Here is a 25,031-nt window from a genome sequence, read left to right on the forward strand (position 1 = left end):
TTCTCTTTTTTAAAACCCTGTGAAACGCCTACTTTGTCTTCACAACATTTCAGCAGCCTCCTGTTGATAAGTCCTCTCTCTTGGATCTCTGCCTCTCCTGCTTACTGTGGGTAGATGAGAAATGACAGAGCACTCAGGGGCAGTGGTCAAGGGCAGAAGAAGGAACTTTGTGAGCCCAGATAATGCATATGGTAACTTCAAGCAAGATCTCTGTAGCAGGAAACAGGCCACAGAGAGAGGAAATGGACAGTAAGACTGAGTACTATGACTATGAGAGGCATAGAAGAGTTGGAGAACAACCAGAACTGGGTATGAACACCCTCAGAGAACAGTATTTCATTCCTTTTTTTATTCCAGATTCCTTACGTATGTTTAAAATATTTATTGCACCTCTGTGTTGAACAAGAAAATTCTTCTAATGGTATCAGTTGATATTTGAAATGGACAGATGGTACCAAAAAGTGAAAAACATTATTTTAAAAGATTGCCTATGAAAACAAACAAACAAACAAAACCCCTAAGAAACAAACAAAATAAAACCCCCACCAAAACAAAACAAACAAACAAGTTTTATTTGTGATGGTAAAAACTAAAATGCTTAACCTTCCAGTGGAACTCCTCAAACAAGCCAGGGTGTCTGACCATCTCTTGCTTTGAAAGAAATCCTGGTTTACTTCTCCTGACACTGTGTTAGCTGTCCAGTAGTTTACCATTTTCAGAGCAGTTTGTAAGGCTGCCACACTTTAGCCCAGATGAAAATGAACCAGAAATTCTTTTTTTTTTTTTTCCCCAATTTCCTGCCTTCAGAAGCAAAGTAAGTCCCTGCATTGTTTTAGTACTGCATTACAGTGAAAGCTAAGAAAATTCCAAATGTGCCTGGGAATGACAGCAGAATGAAGACATCACTGGCAGTATTTCTTTAGAGGCTGACTTCACAAGACACAAAAAATCATGTAAATTGCTCCAAGAGCAGTAATAGTCACCAGAGACTTGGACTCATTCAAACACAACACACTGGCATAAAAACTTCCACTGAAGTTACCCTCAACAAAGCATGCTAAAATGCATTAATTTTTCCAGAATCAGATTATTCTGACAGATCTCCATTTTCATTTTAGACTCTGAAAAGGGTTTATAAAACTTTTACAGTAATGAATACAAAATATAGACCTGTGTAGAATTTCACACAAGGAAAATATCCATGAGGCGACAGATACAGAGCACATTCTCCTGGAGGCACTACTGAGACAGAAGAATAGTGAAGAGGTGATTGGGTACAGTCAGCATGGGTTTACCAAGGGCAAATCCTGCCTGACAAACCTGGTGGCCTTCTATGACAAGGTCACAACATTAATAGATGAGCAACTGATGTCATTTACCTGGACCTGAGCAAAGCCTTTGACACTGTCCCACACCACATCCTGGTCTCCAAGCTGGTGACACATGGGTTTGATGGGTGGACCACGAGATGGATAAAGAGCTGGCTTGATGGCCACACCCAAAGAGTGGCTGTCAATGGCTCCACGTCCCAGTGGAGGCCAGGGACAAGTGGAGTCCCTCAGGGATCAGTCCTGGGACCACGCTTGTTCAATATCTTTGTTGGTGACATGGACAGTGGCATTGAGTGCACCCTCAGAAAGTTTGCTGATGACACCAAGCTGTGTGGTCCAGCAGACACACTGGAGGGACCTTGACAGGCTGGAGAGGTGGGCACAAGCCAACCTCATGAGGTTCAACAAGACAAAGTGCAGGGTGCTGCATCTGGGTCAAGGCAATCCCAAGCACCAATACAGGCTGTGCTGGGACTGGCTGGAAAGCAGCCCTGAGAGGGACTTGGGGGTGCTGGTGGACGAGAAGCTCAACATGAGACAGCAGTGTGCGCTTGCAGCCCAGAAAGCCAACCAGAGCCTGGGCTGCATCAGGAGAAGTGTGGCCAGCAGGTCAAGGGAGGTGATTCTCCCCCTCTGCTCAGCTCTGGTGAGACCCCACCTGGAGTACTGCGTCCAGTTCTGGAGCCCCTATTACAAGAGGGATATGGACATGCCGGAAGGTGTCCAGAGAAGGGCCACCAGGATGATCAGAGGGCTGGAGCACCTCTCCTTTGAGGACAGACTGAAAGAGTTGGGGCTGTTCAGTCTGGAGAAGAGAAGGCTCCGAGGTGACCTTATTGTGGCTTTCCAGTATCTGAAGGGGGCTACAAGAAAGCTGGGGAGGAACTTTTTAGGATCTCAGTTAGTGATAGGACTAGGGGGAATGGAATAAAGCTGGAAGTGGGGAGATTTAGGCTGGACGTGAGGAAGAAGTTCTTCCCCATGAGAGTGGTGAGAGCCTGGAATGGGTTGTCCAGGGAGGTAGTTAAGGCCCCATCCCTGGAGGTGTTTAAGGCCAGGCTGGATGAGGCTGTGAGGTGTCCCAGGCCATGGCAAGGGGGTTGGAACTAGATGATCCTTGTGGTCCCTTCCAACCCTGACTGATTCTAAGTGATTTTGTGAAGAATTTTGCAAGAAGTTTCCATGTTATTAGAAACAGAAAATCCCAAACATTGAATTTCTCCATGACAGAGAATTCTGGAAATAATTCACTTCACATTGATGGGAATGTTAAATTTTCATTTAAAAAAATTAAATTTTTACTTTCTTTAATTTTGAATTTTAATGTGCAATATAGTGCAAAAGTCTCTACCATCTCAATTGAAATTAATTTTGAAATAAAAATGTTAAGTGCATGTAATTTCCAAAATTATGTCACACAGAATCACAGAATGATAGGAGCTCGAAGGGACCTTAAAAGACAATCTATGTCAAGACTATCTAAACTATTCTTTCTTTGGCTTTTCAAATCAAGGCTTGGTGATAATAATGTGATATCACAGTCCCTGTGATTTTGGAAGAAATTACAGCCTGCAGGAATAGGTCTCCTCACAATTTTCTGCTTATATGAGAGTTGAGAGCAAGACCATCAGAGAGCAGGATCTGTTTCCCTAGCATCACTAAATTTCATCTTTGAAAAAGCCACAAATGGAGAGGCATACCTATGCCACAGCTATCTTAAACATGGCAGCAACCAGTGCTCCATCAGGTTTGGTGAGGAGTGGACTGGGTGCCCACAGGGGTGGCACAGAGAAGCTTCCTGGTCTTTACTTCTGGCCACAGTGCTGCTACCACACCAGTTCCCAGCACATGATACAGCTTTGCTGACCTGGTTTCCAGGTTTTCTGGCTACTCAAGAGAGACCAAAGAAGGATTTTTGTAACCAATAAAGGCAGTAGGGAAAAGAGAGTTCTCTGAAATCCCACTGAAAGCCAGAGGTGATGGAAACACATTGTTACTACTGCTTCTTACATAAAGATTCCCACAGACATCTAGGTAGGCTCTAGATGACGCAATACAGATCTCCACACAGGAGACATCTACGTCTATACCAGGCAGCTGAGGCTCCCTTTATACTTCACAGAGAGAAATAAGCTTTCTCTAGGTACAATTTTTTTTGTCTCAAAATAGTCACCTAAAATAGGTTAGATGAATTTTCCACATAGAAGTGTCTACTCCTTGAGGGTACAGGAAACCCTAGCCCAGATCTCCAAGCCCACATCATATGAAGTCTTAGCAGAGCCCCTCTCTTAGGAAACACCCCTAGCTTCACAGCACCAAATCCCCCTCCTTGCTTTTCAGCTTTCACTGGATCCATCAACTAACTGCCCTGCTCAAATTCTTTATGGCTTGGAAGCACTAACAGGAAAACAAAAAATGCCAAGCCCAAATAATTTTTCTCACATCAGATGTCTGGATAGACACCATTCATATACGTAAGGTGCATTATACTGAGCAATTTCAGAGGCCTGAAATAAATGGTGACACTAAGATAGATTAAAAAGACAGAATTACATCAATGGATAAATGTTGAGTCCTATGGGCCCAAAAGGTAGGAAAGACTATATTTCATTTTGCTGTATGAGGAATAGTTCAAATAACATTTGGAAAGGGTGAGCATAAGGCAACTGTTGTGTACCCTTTGTACATCTCTGAACCCCTGCTGCACTGAGAAGTGAAACATTAGAATTAAACTGCAATTGGATACCTTTGATGGCAGTTCACAAGAATAGCGTTCAAGGAATTTAGCCACGCTCATCTTCTTATTCTTTTCCTTAAATATATGGCTTAGAAAACAAAGAGCTATTGCCAGGAACCATAGTGAGATATTTTGGGGGGAAAGATGTAGATAACGGAACACCTTTTCTTCCTTGTTTTCAGTTAGACAGTTCTAATAATAGGGATAGTGATACAACAGTTTAGGAAAGTTAAAATTAACATTTGACAAGTGTTTTCTGGTTCACAATTTTCGTGCCTAGGATACTGTATTAAGAAACTGTATTCTCTAACAGTCAAAATACAACACAATGCTGACATGAATGTCAGATGTAAAGAACTGACTAGCCAGACGCATGGTCTTCTAATATCTTCCTAGAACACCAGTTTAGAAAAGTCCCCAAACTGTTAATTCTACCAAACATGAATGACATCATGCTTTTGTTTCCTACACCTGTGCTGGCAGATGGCTTTACAGAGCATCTCAGAAGACTTGAATGTGTTTAAAATAAGACTGAATGAGGCACTTAGTGCCATGGTTTAGTCGATTAGATGGTGTTGGGTGATAGCTTGGGCTAGACGATCTTGAAGGTCTTTTCCAACCTGTTTAATTCTGTTCTGTTCTATTCAATGAGTTGCACACATGAAAAGCAATAGCTATTTTTCCTTCTTTATTAAATAATACTATTATTAGTAATAATTAACACGATACTTAATAAGCGATGTTGTGTGTTAATCCAAAGAACTTAGCACAATGCTTCAGTTTACTGCATCTCAAATACTGTGTCCAGTTCTGGTCACAGGATCACACGGGATCACAGGATATTAGGGGTTGGAAGGGACCTCCTGAGATCATCGAGGCCAACCCCCCTACCAGAGCAGGACCTTACAATCTATCTCAGGTCACACAGGAATGTATCCAGATGGGTCTTGAAAGTCTTCAGAGAAGGAGACTCCACAAGCCCTCTGGGAAGCCTATTCCAGTGCTCTCTGACCCTCACAGTGAAGAAATTCCTCCTCATGTTGAAGTGGAACCTCCTGTGCTGTATTTTATATCCATTGCCCCTTGTCCTAACAGAGAGTGCAACTGAGAAGAGCCTTTCCCCTCCCTCTTGACACCCAGCCCTCAGATATTTATAAACATTTATTAAATCCTCTCTCAGTATTCCCTTCTCCAGACTAAACAGCCCCTCTTGAACTGGAGAGGCCAAAACTGGATGCAGCATTCCAGGGGAGGTCTCCCCATCATAAGAAGTACACAGAGCTGTTGAAGCGAGTCCAGAGGAGGGCCACAAAGATGATCCAAGGGATGCAAGACCTCTGCTATGAGGATAGGCTGAGGGAGTTGAGGGAGCCTAGAGAAAAGACGACTCGGGGGGAACCTTATAACTGCTTTCCAATGCCTGAAGGGAAACTGCAGGAAGGCTGGAGAGGGGCTTTTCATAAGGCTGTGTAGCGATAGAAGATGAGGCAATGATTTTAAGCTGAGGGAGAGTAGGTTTAGACTGGATCTTAGGAAGAAGTTCTTCAATACAAGGGTTGTGAGACTCTGGAACAGGCTGCCCAGGGAGGGTGTGGATACCTCCTCCCTGGGGGTGTTTAAGGCCAGGCTGGATAAGGCCTTGAGCAGCTGAGTCTAGTTGAGAGGTGTCCCAGCCCATGGCAGAGAGGTTGTAGTAGATGACCTCTAAGGCCTCTTCCAACCTAAGCCATTCTATGATTCAGCCCAAAGCAGATTTTTTTTTCTTACTTAGGTAGGAAAACAAGCAGGCCTTGAAATTTTCACTGTAGAAATAATTTGTTTATGGATGTCACTTTCAGGGACTATACCATTCTTGTTTGTTTTTCTGGAATAGGCACATAAAGGTATGCCTTCGATATGCTGACACACAGCTATCGTTATTGCGTCACTCCATGACAAATGAACCAGTTTATTACCAAAGAAAAGACAACCAGCCTTAAAGTCAGACTGGGACATGTAGTGTCATCCCTGTCAGAGATGATACACGTTAGAACAGACACAGCCAAGAGTCAACAAGCAATCTGAGTGCAAATCAGCACTACTCAGAAAATCCCCACGGTAGAGTTAAGTCTATTTGTATGCTCGAGCCACGTCCCACATGCACATTTCCCGTTAACATTGCTAATCAAAGCATTGGCTTCAGAGGCTTTGTATTGGCTACTAACTCACAGAAACTAGGTAAGAGCAGAAGAATAACTGTGAAGGAACAAAATATTGTTCTTTATCAACCAGTAAAACTATTTTTAGATTTGCCAAAGCCTGTCACCAACCTGGTCACCCTGAGGGTAGCACAGAAGGAGAGCTTCCAGAGGTCAGTCATATAGTGAAAGACAGAAAATAAAGTGATATGCCAACAACTCAATTATACCTGGCTAAAAAACTCAAGGGTGTAATTTCCCCTTCTACATTAAAAAGCTGCTCCATGGTTGGGTTCACAAGCCTGCAAAAGCACTTTTCTGCCTTTGCACACCCTTTGTCCAACTCTTCAAGAATTAGGGCTCTCCACACAACCCAAGTTCAACCCTGCTTCAGTTAGAGCGGAGCAAACACATCACATCCCTCTCCAAGATGTCCGTGCTTGGAGTGGCAGGAAAAAACAGACATATCAGTCCTGTTAACATTGTCCTTTTGGTATAAATAAATAAATACTGCAGACATAGATGTACCATTTGAGCCATCTACCAAACTAGAAGACCATTTTCAATTACTTGCTCTTCATTCACAGTGAATATTTAAGTATTTTTTTTTACGTGGAAGTGCTACAACGTAAGTGTTCATGGGATTCCCACTTCCAAGGAACTGACAACGTGGTAATTAGGAAATGCACATTAAATCACAGGAGACCTGAAAGAAATCAGTCAAAGAAAGCATTCAGTTTTCAGCTCAGTGTCAAAGCCACCAGGTTATAAAGTACTCTGCTGAATAAAGTTTTCCCAAAGGCTCCTACTGAAGCAGCTTCATTTAATAAAAAGAACTAAGACAGTTTCTACTCCCTTTGCCTCATAGTTGCTATTCACATTCTGGAGTAGCAACAGCTTAATTAGTTGAAATAAAACAGTAGCAAAACAAAAGACTGACAAACCTCCCCAAAGGACCTTACCATGTGGTAAGGCAGTACTCTCTCACTGGAGGCATAAGCCGTGGAATCAGAGCCCCAGGGGCACAAGACAGAGTGAAGCTCTTCTTCCCTGTGCTCATGAATGAAGCTACAATACTGCAACCCTTTTGCAACATCGTATGTTGGGTGGCATGATTTGTTTCCGTTTCTTATTTGAGCAAAAGCAACAAATATTCTTGGACATAGCTTTTTCTCTCTTCCTAGTTAACCATGTCAAAAAGTCAATTATTTGTCCCACTCCTGAAAGACCTCTCATCCAAAGAGCCAAGCACCTGTATTTTCTATTTAAAGGAAAGTTAATTGCAAGGTTGTATAAGGTCATTACATAGCAGATCCAGACTTGCAACATTAATAAACAGAGTAATTTCTCTTGCATCCATACAGCCCCTCAGAAATTATTAAATCTATGGACCTGTGTACCTTGCCTGTACTTAAAACTAGACATTGTGCACTCTACTCTCAGAACCAGGAATAAAAGTCAGAAATCTTAATGCCCCATATTTTGTTAACCTCTTTACCAAGTCATCATGACATGTCTTTTTCCAGAGGTTGCTTCGACAAGATAATTACAGATTACCTCAATATTTCAATTCAAACTGTAGAGGTCAGTGCAACAGAAATGAAGTTTTCAAAATCAAATCTCTTGAATGTTTATGTCAGGAAAAATATTTTGGAATTACTCCTAGAATTGTAAACTATGCAAACACAATTAACAAATAAGCATCCACCTACACTCCTGCCACCCAAATGAAACATGATTAAAAGCACTGGAATCTGACCAAATACCAGGAGGCTTTTTCTGCTGCCTACTTAAACTCACATCTACACTATCAGGTTACTTAAGCTGACATGTTATGGTGCATTTTCATTTTTTTTACAAAAGAAATGAAGACATACCCATTTTTTTAGGACTGCATATCTATAATTACATTTCTAGCAGGAACATGTAAACAAATAAATAAAACAGTGAATTGTATTAAAGTAATTTACAAGACAGACATTCTTTTAAATAGCGTATGCAGTTGATACATTTGAGTTACATTATCCTCGAATAACTTCACAGCATATGGGGTCATGATTGTTACATGTTAAGCACTTCAAAAAATACATGTAAGTGTTTACAAAGCAAATGCACAATTGAAATTACTTTAGAACTGCTCTCTTAGATAATTTTCTAAAGCTTCAAAAGAAGGCATACCACACCTTCTTCCTGTTATACAACGTAATGCAACTGTTACTGGTGTCATAGTGTCAAATCTTAGCAACTTAATCATGGCAGTATAGTCCATGTTTAAAGGTTTATAGATAAGCAAATATATTTAGATTCATTAGTTTGAAACTTCAAAATATTAAGCCATTTACTACTCTATATGGAGCCTATGTATGTTAGTGTTTATGAGTCTGAGGTCATCTGCTCCACAACATACCCCCGATGCAGGAGACAAGTTCAAATCAGTGAAAAGCTCTTAAGAACAGGTTTACAGTCTCAGATAACCCGAAATGTGAGTCCCTCCTCTAAATTTTGTGACAGTTGTTTTAGCCAGCCTAAAAGACAACTTTTAGAAATTCATTGTCTTGATTAACTTCTGCACAGAAGGTAGGTATCTCAGTCAAGAAACAGTAAAAAACCACAGATTTTCTCAAATGTAAAAATTTTATGATGGTAGATACCAACTCAATACACACCAACTCAATACTCTATTTCTAGTTCCTCAGAACCCCCACCTCTTGCATCAGCCCTTTATTTTTCCCTGAATCATAACCAAGGCTTTACACAGGGACATGCCCTGCCCCGATGGTGCAGCACAAAGTAGAAATAGAAAGCGGCAATCTATAGAGCTGTCATTGGAGAATCAGGAAGAACAAGTCACAGAAGACAATACAGAAGAACAGAGTAACCCAGCAAGCCACGTACCTGAGGAACGCTTTCTGGTTACCTCAGAAACGCCTAAAGAGCCATAGGTGTTTGTCATCCCTCCTAATTCACATGTTCTTTATTCCTGCTTCCAGCACAAACAGGTCATGATTGCGCTACAAGATCCTTGTCACAGTCAGGCATCTACCTAACAGCCCAAACTTTTCTGGACATCCACATTTGCTGTGTTTGAGCAAAGCAGGATTCAGCAGGAAGGCGTTCAGCTGCCAGCTTTTAAAAATGTGGTCACAGAGGAGGCTCAAATGTTACACAACTCTACACCTACGTCCATTTACCTGTGTGTCATGGAATGATACCTGGAGTTCATAGTTCTTCAACATCCAGGAATGCTTGTATAAATGTTTCAAGGCTAAATGGACAGCGGGTAACACACCTGCTGTTACGTTTCTCTGATCAATCAGGCAGCTGGCAGGTGAAAGCCCGAGAAGAGAGAGGCGAGTGCGGTCCAGTTCCTCAGAGCACCTGATGATTAGTAACACAAACAGCACTAGTGTGTCTAGTCTCCAGCTCCAGAAAACCATCTTTCCTGGGGCTTTTCTCTTTTTTGCCTTCCCCTGCAGTCCACTTCCCTGAAGAACAGGCCTTAGATTCCCTGGTTGCCCGACATTTTGCAGCTTGCCTTTGCTTCAGTCAGCTGTGTCCCACTAAGAAAGGAGCTAATTGTCATTAAAGGATAAAGACCTCTCTACGTCTGGCTTTTCCAATTTGGACAGTAATCCAGCTCACAGCAGTGCTGTGAATCAATACTTCACAAGAATAATCTCTAGGCAAATTGCTCTGCCAGGTCTAATTTTAAACATGTGTCATTTTAAACACTGCTGCAGCAGGAATATTCATCCATAGGTGACAAATCAATAAACAGATTAGTATGATTGCCTTGAAAATAGATATTTTAGGGATTGATCAAAGTGATCACATACTGAACTCCTATTTACAGCAATCTGTACATCACTGGGTCAGAAGATTGCTTCAGTTTGTTTTACCTTGCACAGATCACATCTTCAATTAGCTTCATACAGACCAAATAGGAAACACACAATCTTCAGTATTGATAATACTGTATATACTTCTGAGGCAAAAGCTGCATCAGTGCAAAGTGTATATCCTCTGCTTGATTCTGCTTTTCTCAGAGACACCATGCTTCCCTTAAAATCAGTGCTATTTGTGGGAATATACAGGACATAGGCCCGTTCTTCCTATGTATAGTCACTTAGTTTTTGACAGGCATTTCACATATTGTCATAGCTAGCTATGTAATTTCATCAGGCTGTTTGCAGTTTTGCAAGTAATATTCCAGGCTAGAGAATGGAATGGATGCTGTGGATGCGGAAAAGCAGAGAAAATAGCTGCAGGACAATCAAAACTCACCAGAGTGAGAAGGGAATGTATATGGGGACCACAACACCAGAGAAGAACCTGCACCTCTGTTCTCCAGCACTCACAGCCTATCTCACCCCTGAGGCAAGCACCATCCTCCCTAAGTGCTTCCCAGCCACAATGAGACTAATTTTGTGGAAGCAGCCACCTGGGTGACCTTTTCCCTCCATCTAAGCAGCCAGATCTCCCCATGCACAGAAAGCCCCCCACACATACTGGGATGCTGTCACAGGCAAGGCAGGGAAATGAAAGAGTCAGGCCCAGGAAGAGTGAGAGAAGAACATCTGGCCTGGAAGATGCTTGTTTGTCCAAGACATAAAAAGCTCCTATTTTCAATGTAGTGTCATTATACATGCAGCTTAATAGCAAATTGCTTTGCCATCTTGTGGAAATTCAAGATTTCAAAAGAAATGCCCTGTGTCAAGCTGGGATGGAAACCCAAAACCTCAAAGGTTTTCAATACCTCAAGGATCCGAAAAGAAAACAAATGGAAGGGCTCATATGCAGAATTTTAATCTAGTATAAATCAGATTTGAAATTATATGTTCAGGACTTGGTAATTTATTTTGTGAATAGATGACATTTCAAAACAAAGTATCAGTTTGCTGAGAAAATAAAGGTGCTGTTTAAATTTTAGTTTTCAAAATGCAGTGTTCCAGGTCAATAAATTCTTCTGAAACTGACAGGCAACTAAAAAGATAATTTGAAGAATTTCAGAAAAATCTTCAAATAAAGTCTAATTATGAACATTCTCATTTAGAATTGCAATCCATATATTACGTACCATGAGGGCATGGAAGTAAATAGATAAATAAAAGTTAAAAGAGAAACATAATATTGAATAAAGAAGCAATAAATGTCTGCCTTGGGGCCAGCAAACAGTCACAAGAAGATATGCTCAATTTATTACTAACTGTCTACAATGGCTCTTCTGCCAACTCATTTGTGCAACTGGATGGGCAAGAAAAGAGACATTAATTCTTTTTCCTCTTGATGCATTCTTGGACACAAACACAGGTGGAAATATAAATACCTGATGCGTAACCCTTGCTCTTCTTTATCACCGTTGCATACAGACAGAAAGCAGCAAGGCTGTATGGTGGCCTTCACATGGGGAAGAAGATACTGTTTTTCTTTCTGTACAAGGCTATGAAATGAACTAGATGACTTTTCAAGACCCCTTCCGACTCAAAACATTCTATGATTCTATGAAATCAATTGCAGCAGGGTAAAAATGTATTATGGGAATTCCCTAGGCAGAAATACAGCACATAAACTGGTCACAACACTAAGGAGGAAGCACACTCATGTAACACAGTCCAGCACAGCAACAATTTAACACAATGACTCAACTTGCTGTTTCTTAAACTAATGATTCTATAACGTGATTATTGAAAATACATTTTTTAAACACAAGAGGAAACTATTCCCTGAGCAGAAGGGCCAGTGGAGGCCAAGATGTTGCTTATATCCCATTTAATACTTTTCTTAGAGGCTTAAATAGGATTTTGTTGGTGAATAGTCCTTGGGACAGTCTTCTTCACCAGCATTGTTTTAGCATTGATTACACTAAGGAAGAGGAGAGGAAGAAATCAGGAGGCATTCATGCTGACAAACCTCAGCAGATAAGGTGCTTTGAACTACTCTCCCCCATCCCATGCCTGGATTTCTTCACCAACCAAGCAGGAACATGGGACTCCATTAATCATAGCTTCACTTGTATTTCAGTAACAAAAACAACGTGGTTTGAACATCCAGCATCCCCTTCTGTGTTCAATAAACAAATATGACGCCACATCTCATTCAACCACTGCTGCACAACCGATGGCTTTAAATTCTTGAGGGACCAGCGGTGTATCAGAGCATGTGAAATCATTTTCAGCACCACATGGATGGATATACATTTTAGGAAGCATGACCACACTGTATAGATATGCTTCAACCTAGACAGTCTTCTTTTTCTCTTTGTACCACTTTTGGGTCTCCTCGGCACTGCTGCATTTAACCTATGTCTGGGTTAAACAAAATCACATGCTACTGCATCCTCATGTTAACTGCTTCCTTAAAACCTGTTTCCTGACTAAAAAATTTAACTATCCAACCAAACAATTGTTTCCTATATAGCAATTTTATTGCTAATTAATCCTCTAGTACTTGTGCCAAAGCATGCCCATATGTTTTATTTCAAAGAAAAAACTTAGCCATGCATGTGACTGATCACACAGGTATAATTTTCAGGTTGAGAATAACACCTCCTGGGGATTAATGCCAACAAAAGCACATTGTTACACCCGTGTCACACATCTGAAGACAGAGTTTTTCAGCTGAGTTTACTCAACATCCTATGAATTTACTACCAAAACATAACAATTGTGAAATCTTAATCTGCATCTTGCATGTATTTCTCAAGTATGGAACAGAATTTCTACAACTATAGTACTAATTTTGAAACTTGATTTCAGTGTCAGAGACTGAAGGCCACCTCATTCAACACCCTGCCTTTCTCCTTATTCTGGGAGGCATTACCAAAGGTAAATAATTGTTCTTCAGCATGGTAAGGATCACTATAGCTCTTGCTAGAGCTAGCTCAAACCCTTAGGAGTGAGCTGGTGACCAGATGACTCACAGTTGGCAGCTCCTTTGTGAGATCTACACAAACTGAGTAATTTTCAGAGAGGAAAACTGTAGGAGGAAATTATGCTCCCTTGTAGGAGTACAGTTCCTGAGAACTTAAATAAGAAAAAAACCCCAAACACCTGGCATAAACGTTATTACCTGTAGCAAATACTTTCCAAAGGCAAAAGGAGAAATCTCTTCTGTGTTTTCCTCCTTACCACATTAACCTCTGCCTTCACAGCATTTTAAACTGGGCTGTCAATCCCCTGATCAGTATTTCTGAACCATAAATCACTTTAGAAGTTATTAGTTTATGTAAGAGGTTGACTACAGACTGTATTAACTGTGTTAAAGGCTGGCTATATATTTTAGCTATATGTCACCTCACGCCTCGCACACAAAACCTCCTCCCACTGAAGTAACACCCATTAACATTTATAGAATGTTCTAATCCCAGCCTCAAATGCTAGTTTTTTCAAAGTAGGTTATCATTCATTCTTCTTGTCCCATGTGTCTCTGTTCTTGGTGCTTAATCGCTCAGTGTAATTAGAGTACAGAGCACTCATATATCCTAAGAAACCTTGGTAATGCATTGGAAATTATTATGATTTATTTTGGATGGCAACTCCTGTTCTTCCATCAAGCCTCTACCTACGCCAAGAGGAGCTTCAATATTGAGGCACTATTATCTACTCTAACATGTCTCAGCTTTTTTAGGTAGCTGACTGTTCATCTAAAATTATTTCACACCCACAGCATCACCCCAATGACCAGGCTACTTGCTTCCAGCAGCCCTACCAAAGCTGACCACATTTGCTTGTAGCTAGTGAGACTAATCTGGAGAAGGCAAATGAAAATTTCTTTTTGCTGCGCATCCTAGTGTCTCACTCCTCACATGCTGCCTGAGAATCTCATCTCTGCTTTCTTTCTCTCTTCCCCAGCATTGCTGCACAAAGATCAAATTCATTTCCTCCATTCTGAACAGAAGGCTTGAAGAAAAGAGATAAAATTACTAGTATATACAGCATCAGTGAGATTATTCCTGAAGTAACAGATCAAATTCTAGTGGCAGCACTTTAAGAATGAAGATGATAAACTGTAAAAGATTCAGGAGAAAGCCATGGGAATGTGTAAAAAGCTGAGAGGTGAAAAAAAAAGGGGGGGGGGGAAAGAAAAAAAAAAAAACCAGCAGCCCAGTCCAGTTAGTTCAATGTTCAGAGGCAGTTTAATCTCTAACTTGCTCTATAATGGATGAAAAAAATATTTCTAACAGTACCAAACTTTTGAACTCAGTGGTCAGGGAAAACACACTTTCTACTCTTCAATAAACTATCCCATTTAAATGAAACAACCTTTATTAGATGAATTAAAAAGAGCTGTTTGCTGCTGTAACTGCACTGAGGGCTTTTGTTGACATTGAGATAACACCTCCTAATACCCACCCATGACATAATTGTGCCAGCTGTATAGACCTGCCTTGAGTAACAAGGCCCTAGGGACAGTACTCCCACTGTATCACTCCTTTTGTTTACATCGTATAAACTGTTGATTTTGCCAAGGTCAGACAAACAATTTCCAGATATAAGTTAATTATAAGAATTAGGTTTTTTTTAAATGACTTGTTTTTAAAAATAACCTATACCCTGCATATTTCTCAGCTAAGATCTTAAGACTCAATACGCTAATTCTAAAGATATTTAATTCTGATAATACTGACACTGATCCTGAAAGGATCTGTATCCCAGAGGCTGAACAAAGTCAGCATTTTATTCCACCAGGCAATTTAAAACTTTAAAGCAAGTAACTATGAATGCTTTTGTTCTTAATTAGAAGTGGCAATTCTAGGTCTCCTCCTTACAGAAGCACGTTGCATTTTCATAGGTGGGCAGGCTTCTAAAGTGCTGAGTATTCAGCAATTCCCACTGATGTTGACAGAAAATGCAAATCACTTGGTGCTTTTGGAAAGCAAATCTTCAGTACAGGGACCTAACTTGAAAGTCTTGTTTTTTGGAGCTGATACCATCAGCATTCATTATAGGAAGGAAAGAGGAGCAGAAAGGAGCTTGGCTAAGTTTAAAGATTTGGAATGTAAAACTCTTTGTGTCACTTGCTCTACGTAGTAGAGCTATTTATTTCTTCTACTACATTGCATAAAGTCTTCCTGTCACTTCCACATCCCTCCAGATCAGACTCTCACCAACAACATAAAATTTGGTCCTGCTTACAATTTTCAAAAAAGGAGAAAGTGGAAGAGAAAAAAAAAAATTAAAATTGCTCTGTCTCAGTCAGCCTCCTGCAAATCATTAATACTTGGGGCTCCCCAAATTCACATGCAAAAGGGAAAAACAAAACCCAAAGTGCTTTTAAAGAACTTTAAAATTATATGAAAGACCTCACAGAAACGTAGACTTCAATATTTTTATACTATATGTATATATCAAAATATTTGTACATGATGCTGTCAAAATACACAACAGTGCATGTCTAATAATCACAATGCTTAAAAAATGCTACATGTTACATTTTGTACCACACGAGGTGTTAATGTGTCAAAAACTGTCACTCTATATAGAGTAAAAATTGTAAAAAAGGTATGTGCTCTTTGCTAGAAAAAAAATATTAAATTCCCTGTGAAAGTACGAGCAGTAAACAATGGAAAGGAAGTTAATTAACATCCCAAAGAGACCTCTTACTACTCCCTGGAGGTTTTGGATGTAAAATGGTTACTTAGACACCTATTGTGTGTATGAATCTTCACATAATTCTGTAGTTCAGTGAAGCTGCAGCAGAAGCTGAGGCCCACCATAGGTAAACAGTAAATTAAAATACATAACTACTTTAAGGAAACAAAATATTGCACTAATATATTCTGTTTTTAAATATATGTGATAGTGATTCTTTAATCTAAAAACATGAGATTTTCAAGTAACTTAACCAGGCAGACAGGATGAGCTCTTCTAATGAGGAATGTGGCAAAATGGGCTTTTGAAAAAGAATGGGCTTATGCTGAGAAGAAAACGGGGTTCAGATAAGAATTTTTAAAAAATACTCTGCAGAGCCAGCTACTCAGGGAAGGAACAGATAAATCCAGCAGACACAGCTTGCCAAGAAGCAAGTTAAGAAGGGTTTCACTTCTGGTCTGAGACAATTTTTAGAAAGGAAGAAGATTTCCACTTCCAGCAAATATAATCCCTTCATACAAGGCAGGATCCTCTGGGTAGCCATTAAAATGTCGGAAAACCTTGGTCACCCTGCACAGCTCATCTTGCTGTTGATTTCTCAGCTCTGTAGCTGGGAAGGAATTGCAGAGAGAGTGGCATAAGCAAAAGCTGTGAGCTACTGCTCTCACAGCATCAGCGGTCAGAGGGGCAGCCGAGTTTAAGCTGGAAATAGCAATGGGCTTTTTAAGAGATTTCAAGTAAATCACAGAGAAAAGTTTTCCAGGGAGGAGGATTTGGGGGGATCCTGAAGAAAAGATGGCAGGGCTTTCTAAAGTGCAATATTCTCGTTCATAGTGGAGCAGCCAGAAATCCCCAAGTGAAATATATGGCCTATATTCTAAGTGCTGGATAAGCCTAATGGTCCTCTGATCTTAGAACTTGTTAATTATTTAAGAGAAGTACCATGGCCACACTAGAAAACCTAAGTTTTCTAACCCTATGCCTCAAACTCCTGATGTTCATTTTAAAGCAATTAGCCCATTATCTGGGCCTTTATCTCTCAGGATCCTCAGTAACAACAATTTGGGCAGTCCATCTGCATTAGCCCTTCTATTCTTTGTCTTTGTGAGTGTTTTTTTCAGAGAGAAGGTAGATGTCCACCTTAAATTTTTGAACTTTCGTTTTCACATTTGAGAACACTTATTTGGAAAACATGACAAAAAAATTGTGGGACCTAAAGGGCAATGACAATGAAAAACTAATGGCATAGTAACTGGACATTAATCACTCACTTGGCAATGAGATTACATGGTTATTCCATTGCAAAGGGGAGTGGAAAAAAAAAGGAAAAATAAAAAGGAAGTATTTTTCAGTCAGTACATACTGTTTCCACTCAGCAGACAGTATCAGACTACTGGCCCACTAGGCTGGAGCCAGGTGACCATGAAAGTACTGCAAATTGCATTTCTAGCTCAGCTAGACCCTCAAATCAGAGAACAGTGCATCTGGCTCCTGAAAACTCCAGGCTCTGTCACAAATTTAGTCCTAGGATTCCTAATACAAAAATAAAATCAGAAAATTGCAATGTATGTACACTGTACCCTCCCAGTTTGGAATCCCACAGCCTGAAACAGGGCTCCTGGGATATGTGGGGTTGCTGTGTGTCCACACTCATCTCCACAGGACGGAGTCACATTCACCGTGACTGGCTTCATTGTACCTCTCTACTACCCCTAGCCACCCCAAAAATTATTTGAACCAAAATAGATTACTAAGAATACTCCTCTGTTAACTTCCACCACTTGATTTCCTGAACCAGCTCTTCATATGCAATGGTTCAACCTTTGCTAAGGAAAAGTATCTCCTTTCTTGTGACAGCAATGACCTCCACCTGAGTTTCATGAAAGAGCTGTTTCGCTCCCAGCTTCTGCAGTTTGCTTATATCCATTGTTCTTCTACCATATGCCATGAAAATATTCATAAAGCAAAAAACACAATCAAAGCAGAGAACAAAGCTTGATACACACATGCAACATCACACTGAGATCACTAATGTAAGATGGTGTTTGTAGCCTTGACATGTAATGTTATTTATGTTGTCATCCCAAATGGTTACATGTGTTTAATTAAAACAACATAAATATTATACTTTAAAATGTTTTGTGTGAATGACAGCCTTAAATGTCTCTTTTCTAGCTCCTTCTTCTCCCTTTTCCTGATGCAAATATTTTCTTCATAGTTACCACCAGTGTATTACATCACATCTTTTCCACAAACATGAGCAATTCACTCTGATTGATGACCATATCAGAGGATAGGAACTTCTTACTCTTTCTTAAATGTAAATGGAATCTTCTTCCTGGTTTTATTCAGAAAAATAGTTTTTTCCCTGCTGAGGGAGCGTGTTTGGCATTTGAATCAAAAGATTCCATAACAGTGTGTTTTGCAGTATGCATAGGGTAAGTTATACATGAAATTGCAAGACATATGCCCAAAAAAATTATACATTGGCTGTAATATCTCTGCAGAGATATTTAAGGGATATACATGCTGCAGGTCTGAGATCCGCACCCAGAAGAGTGGGTGCAGTGAATACATGATTTCTGTCCTCTCCCCACCCACTTTCTAGCATCAGTAGAGAAGCCAGCAGAGAATTAACATAAACACTTAACTTTTAGATTATTCCAAGTTCACAAAACTCTAAGCAAAAAGAGGTGTTGTAAATGGAGCCATATTACACAAAAGTCAAAGGGGACACTGACTCTTTAAAATAAATATGTCCCTTCCAAGCAAAGCGGCGCCAGCAGAGCAGACAGTGATCATCATCCATACCTGTAGCCTATTGCATTCTAATGCTACACTCTGCATATATCAGACAGTACAAGTCCATGGTAATACCTGTACACTTGGTAACAGTTGGTACTTCAGCATACGCCAGACACAAGCTCATCTGACGATACAAGAACAAATGTCTGCCGGTTCAGTCTGCTGTAAACATGGTCCTATTTTAGATCCTGACATCTCCTGTACATTCAACTGACTGCTACTCCTAGATGACCATGACAGTACCTTATCTGCCCCATTTTGAGTAGTACTTCTAAAACGAAAATAAGGCTGCATAAAATAATTCCATGCTCAGAGCATGCAACTGGCATGTCAGGCTCACTCCTAGAGTCCTGACAGCTTTGGGCACCATACTTCCCTGCACAAATCCAGCTGTTGTCAGGAGTGTCAGGAGGCCCTGAATTTGTGCCTTCGAAGACAAAGGGCTTAACCAACACTGTGTGCACCTCTCTTTTTTTTTTTTTTTTTTTTCTGGGGGGTGGGGGGGAGGTGGAGGTTGGTGCCCTTGCTCTGTTCTTTTAAGGCAGAGTTTTTCAGATGGCAACTGGTAGTTATTTATCCCCTCTCTGAGAGCCATCATGTGCTATTGAACAGTGAGCTTCATACTTCTCAACAGACACATTATTAGAATAGATGGTAGGAATGACCCAGGCTGCTGCATGGCCTGTACAACACTTTGAGGGAGTTTTACTGGAGATACAGATAATTTTTTAGCAAAAGAAGAAAATAAAGAGGTCTCCTTATAACACAACTTCTTCTCAGATAAATTAGTCAAGGCAGTTACTACCTAACTGAGAATAGGACAAAGGCAAATATATTAAATGTCAGTAAGTACACATTTTCCTTCAGCTGTTGTGGAATTCTGTACATTTTCAAGAGCTCACCCTTCTAGATATTAGAGTGTATTATTATGAGATTACATCAGGATTACCACAAATTATTTGTAGTAGTTAGACAAAAATAAATAATATCAGCCATATTGCATGAATACTCTTCCCTCTTTGTGATAATATACCCCACTTACTTCTGAAGATATTTTTTCAGCTTGTCAAGACTCACTTTGATCTTCAGAAACACGTGACAGAATTCTAACTTGCATACACAGCTTTCTTGACTTCTATGAGTTTAGATTCAAAACAAATTCAGCCTGTCTGTGTGCCACTTGCAGCACTGCTCCTACAAAACATGAAAAATACATTCCATATTTGGGGGAAGATGTCCAGATACAGAAGGGCAGATATCCAACTTCCATTAAAGCCCTGGTCTTCTTCCACCAGGCTTCCTCCTCTACTTTCTGCATGGTCAGTTTTTGTTTGAAGCAATTTAAATACTGTTGAAATTGAAAGTATGTCTACTAGAATGTTTAATTACTTTATTTTAGTGTTATTCTGGGGTTTGTCTTGTAAAAGATGTGTGTCAGGATGTTAAGCAAAAATCATCTTTCCTTTGTACATAAAGGTTTTCACTTTGTTATTTTCCAAAACATTTATTTGCATTTCCAACCATCACAGGGACAGATGGGAAAAAGAAGAAATATTATATCACAGTTACTGATCCAAAGCCATAAACTATCAAGCACCCTTAACTTCTAGGACCTGATCCAAGAGCCACTGGAATCAGTGAATTACTGCCATCAATTTCAATGGTATTTGGAACAGACACTTCAGAATTTTGTAAATTCTCTTTTCAGTTTCTAAAATAACATAACTATAATTTTTTTCCTAGGAGTCTCATCTAAAGTTTGCTCCTGCTCTCACTGAAATGAGCAGCACAAACTAAAGTAACTAACTTAGACCAGAATTCTGAAAATGCCTACACCTGAGACTTGTTGTACTGACTGCCCCACACCCAAAGAGACAAAAAGATGCCCATGGGATTGCTAAACAGAGTTCACTCAACTGGATCAGGATGGCACTGACCACCAAAATAGTCAAGACAGAAGCCTCTACATTTTTGTGTACTTGCGGTAACATGGTAATACTTTGCAGCAAAGGTGTAACACAGTCACAATTGGTTGAGACAATGACTAAGGACTGTACTTGAGTGCTTAATTCAGTTTAAATGCTTTGAAAAACACTAGAGCTGCTACTCATGTGCTCAAAGGCTGCTGAGGTCAAGTGCTGCCAAACAGCAGTCTAAGTTAGAAGGCACATGCAGTTCTTCAAATGGCTAATCGAAAAGTAAAGGCATTACAATGGTAGAAATCAGAAATATCAAGCAAAATAAAACACTCAGTTCAGTCCTGATAGAAAACTACCTCACTGCATAATAATAATAAAAATAATTAAATCCCATTTGCTTATTTTCATTACTACTTTTCATTATTACTAGCTTTTTTGTTAAAATACTACACAAAATTGCTACACAAACATCAGATTGCAACGAGAGATTCTGGAAAGATGTGAGGGAGAGTATATGAGTTTCTGAATCACTGCTATATATTTCCCAAGCATAATAAATACATTACAATTATTTCCCAAGCTAGTTAAAAAAAAAAACCAAACAAACAAAAAACCAAACAACCTGTGTGTCTGAGGCTCCACACTCTTTTCAAGAGCCAAGAATGTCACAAGCACCACCTGTGAAGTGCTGAGTGAGAGAACTACTCCCTGGTCTGTGATTATGCAATGATAAGGATCCAGGCTCTTCATGCATATCTATTTATTGGCAACCTCAGAAAAGAGGCTGAGGACCAAGTGGGCATGATGAGCCATCTACCCTTCTGTTTACTGTAAGTGCACCGAAAGAATAAGGTAATGGTTGAACAGAGTGAAAAAGTTTTCACTGCTATTATATATTTAATGGCTATTCCAGACATCAGTCTATTCCATTTTGGTGCAATCTAGTGCTCCTCATGAACACTAAGTTATTTACTTGTCACTATTAGGCATGCAATAATGATCCAACCATACTCCAAATATATATGTCTGTCTGACTTAGCATTCCATAACCATCCATTTATTAATTGCTTAAAAGCATTTAAAGCCACGCAGCAAGCTGGCAACATGACCCTTCTTCTTTGTGCCCCTAGAGTACAAAACAGTATAAAAATGAGATTTTTAAGAAACTGATACTCATTCCAGAACAAATAGGGCATTTTTTCCTGAATATTTTAATGCTAACTACCTCGTTCAGAATCCAAAATCCATATTAAGAACTTCAAAATATTTTGACTGCAATGAAGTGCAGCACCTTATTGATGACGATGTTACTGTACAGAGAAGGAAGATCTTGCCTAGGCTTCTCTAATTCCTATGCATGTTATGCTTATAACAATTCCATCCAAGGGAAGGATTTAAACAGAATAATGTAATGAAAACAGGATTAGGAGAACTGCAATTTCTTTTTTTCTAACAAGTACCCCACTTTATGAAACAGGTAATGCCATTCAAAAAATCCCCCATAATTCTTTTCATTATGATTGCAGAGTTCCCTGAGATTCAGGTTTTTAAGGAAACAAACGGCTACTCCAGACTGATCTTGCCTGTATTCCCTTTCAGTATCTCAGGCTCATTCACACAACACGATGGCAGCAAGCTATCTCCCAAATTACATCTTCACCAGTATTGCCCTCCACACATTTCTGCTCAGAAATATCTGGGAAAAAAAAATCCTATGACAAACGTATGCCAATAAAACCCAGCCACCTCTGGAGGAGAGGTTTTCGTAACAGTTTCGGGGACGAAGACACTGTCACGAAGCAGTACAGCCTGTCATTGCTGCTCTCAGCTTGCTCCCCGCGGATCCTGAGATTGGAAGGGGAGAAGACACGGGCTTCCTTAAATTACAGCCAGGAAGATTTTCACTAGTCGCTTGCTTTACCGGGGTTGTCTTGGAAATGAGCACCCGACGCCAGCGTTACACAAGAAACCACTGCCATCTTCAGGAAAGCCCCGATACTGAACCAATAACGTTCCCTTCGCAAACGCAGGGTTATTGAAGTTCCGACCAAAATCAAATGCAGTTGTGGGTGGTTGGTGGTGGGAACCAACTTAACAAAGCCCTCGCCTCGCTCCCTGCCTGCCTCTCTACCAGGTAAAAGGGAAGATGTTTCTCAGCACAGCACCGCGCAGGTCTCCTCTCCCAGCCCAGCCCGCCGCCACCGGCACTGATCTGGAGCGGGGCAGCTCGCAAGCATCCCGCCGGGCGGCCGGACACTCCGCGGGGATGGGGACCGCAAATTTAACTCTTTCCGAGGAGAGTCTCCGCTCTGCCACCCGCCACGCACTTCCCGGGCGGGCGCCCAACCGCTCCCGCCGCGCCAGCCGGAGGAGGGAGAAGAAGGGAGACCTAGCGAAACCCTGACAGACCCTCCCCGCCTCCTCCTCAAGCTACGGCCGCGGCCCCTGCCGCTGCCCTTCTGGTCCCAGCGCTGCACGGAGAATAAATTGAGATGGCAGCGTGTGCCCATTGGCGGAGAGGGAGAGTGCAGCGGTCGGGGTGCATCTGTTGCTAACCGGGTAGCGGCTTTGGAGAGAGATGCGGCCGCAGCTTTGCCGAGCGAGGGAGCGCCAGCGAGAGACAGCTGTCCTCCCACCCGTGTACGTGCGTGCCAAGGGCAGTCAATCCCAGTCACAGTCAGACACCCCTGTCACCCGGGCACCAGTTCCCCCGCGCCGCAAGCAGCCCCGCCACGCCGGGCAAAAGAGTCCGCTGGGCCGGCGGGGCGAGCGGCGAGGGGAGTCCCGGCTGCCCAGGGAGCCACTCCAGATATGCAGGGCTAGTCCAGGACACGGCCCGCCAGCTCTACTTCCTCTCCCTCCACCACTGGTCCTTCCACATCTGCCGGAGGCTTGCGGAGCCGGCCCGGCGAACCGCGCTCGCAGGCGCCGCGCACGGCCCCGCCGGCAGCCGCAACCCTGGCCCGGGCGTCCGCGCTGCCCTTGCGACCCGGCACCCGCAGCGCCCCGGGACTGGGCGGCGGCACCACCCCCTGCGCCCGGCTGTGCGGGGCCCGCGGCGGTCCCTACCTCCGTGTCGTAGAGACGCAGGTCCAGGAAATAGGGGTTGAGCAGGGACTCGTTGCGAATCTGATCCATGGCCAGCTGCACGGCGGGCAGCACGCCCCGGCCGATCTTGCTCTTCTGGTCCTCCTCAGACTGGCTGAGCGGCATCAAGCCCATGATGGAGATCGGCGTGGTGGCGTTGGGGGGCAGCCCGGCCGCCCCCCGGGAGCTGCCCCGCAGCCAGCCCCAGCCCGGCGGCGCCCAGCCCAGGCACAGGAGGAGCAGGAGCATGGCAGGGTTGGAGGTGGCAGCGGCCGCTCTCCGCTGAGAGGGATGCATGCTGCTGGATGGGGAGGAGGAGGACTGAAGGTGGGAAGGACGAACGGAGTGGCGGAAGGGAACCGAGCCCCTCTTCAGTCAGGGCGCATCCCCCGGCGGCAGGAGCCAAAGCGGGAGGAAAAGAGCCGCCTCTCTGGAGCTTCGGGGTCTCTTCTCTTTTCCCCCCTTCCCCTGGCAATAATCCTTCTGGCAATGGCGCCTACTCCTTTCCAGGTCTGCCAGCTGCAACCACCAGGAGTAATAAATAAATAAATAACCCCTACCACAACGCACACACAGACACGCTCCCAGCACCCTCCTTCTCTGTCCCCGGCGGCACAGAGAGGGAACGGGACCTGCCTCTGCCTTCCCGGCTGCTCTCCCCCCACTCCGCTCAGGGAGGGACAGCACCTCTCAGGCGCGGAGGGGGGGGTCCGAGCAGCCCTCACTGAACACCTCCCTCCTTCCTTCTCCTCCTCCTCCGAAAGGGAAAAAAAAAATAAATAAAAGGATGCTCGGCAGAAAACGCCGAAAAGGAAAAAGCCCCCCCTAGAGCCGGGGAGGCGGAAAAGGGGAGCGGTGCCGAGTCGGGGCGGGAGTTCTAGTGCCGCATTCCCCGGGAGCCGGGGCAGCGGGCGCCTCGAGGGCCGGGCACCCCCACCGCGGCGGGGCGGGAGGTGCCGCCTGCGCTGGTCCTTCGGGTCGGGCAGAGCGGGATGCGCGAGCCGGGGCCGCAGGCAGAGCAAAGTGTGTGGCAGCGGCGCCGGGCCGGGCCAAGCTTCCCTCCCTTCACGGCATAAGCATACGGTACCCGTGAGCCGGGCACCTTCCCCAGGTGTCGGGCTCACGGACAAGGGGCGGTGTTGCTGTGGCCGTGGCGCCTCCGCAGGCACAGGCAGCCCTGCGAGCGCCGCCGCTGCCTGCGGACTGTCGGCGCCGCGCCACCCAGCCTGCGCTCTCCACGCGCGGAGGTGCTGCGGCCCCACGCGCGACTCGGTGCGCGCGCTCGCCCTCACACCCTCGCACACACGCGCAGACACCCACTGGCGTGCGCGCGCCCGCGCTGCCCCGGGTGGGCACGTGGGCAAGCTCAGCGCGCGCTTCCCGGC

General features: G+C 42.8%; 1 protein-coding gene across 1 annotated transcript in view; it reads right to left on the reverse strand.

Annotated features, from left to right (window-relative positions):
- Positions 1-23,943, reverse strand: part of GABBR2 (gamma-aminobutyric acid type B receptor subunit 2) — a 498,889-nt gene extending 474,946 nt beyond the window's left edge. The window contains exon 1 of the mRNA XM_054381694.1: positions 23,629-23,943. Within this exon, the coding sequence (XP_054237669.1) occupies positions 23,629-23,943 (315 nt within the window). The remainder of the gene's footprint in view (positions 1-23,628) is intronic.
- Between the last annotated feature and the right edge of the window lie 1,088 nt (positions 23,944-25,031).

This window comes from Indicator indicator, chromosome 6, assembly GCF_027791375.1.
Source record: "Indicator indicator isolate 239-I01 chromosome 6, UM_Iind_1.1, whole genome shotgun sequence".
NCBI classification, from domain to species: Eukaryota; Metazoa; Chordata; class Aves; order Piciformes; family Indicatoridae; genus Indicator; species Indicator indicator.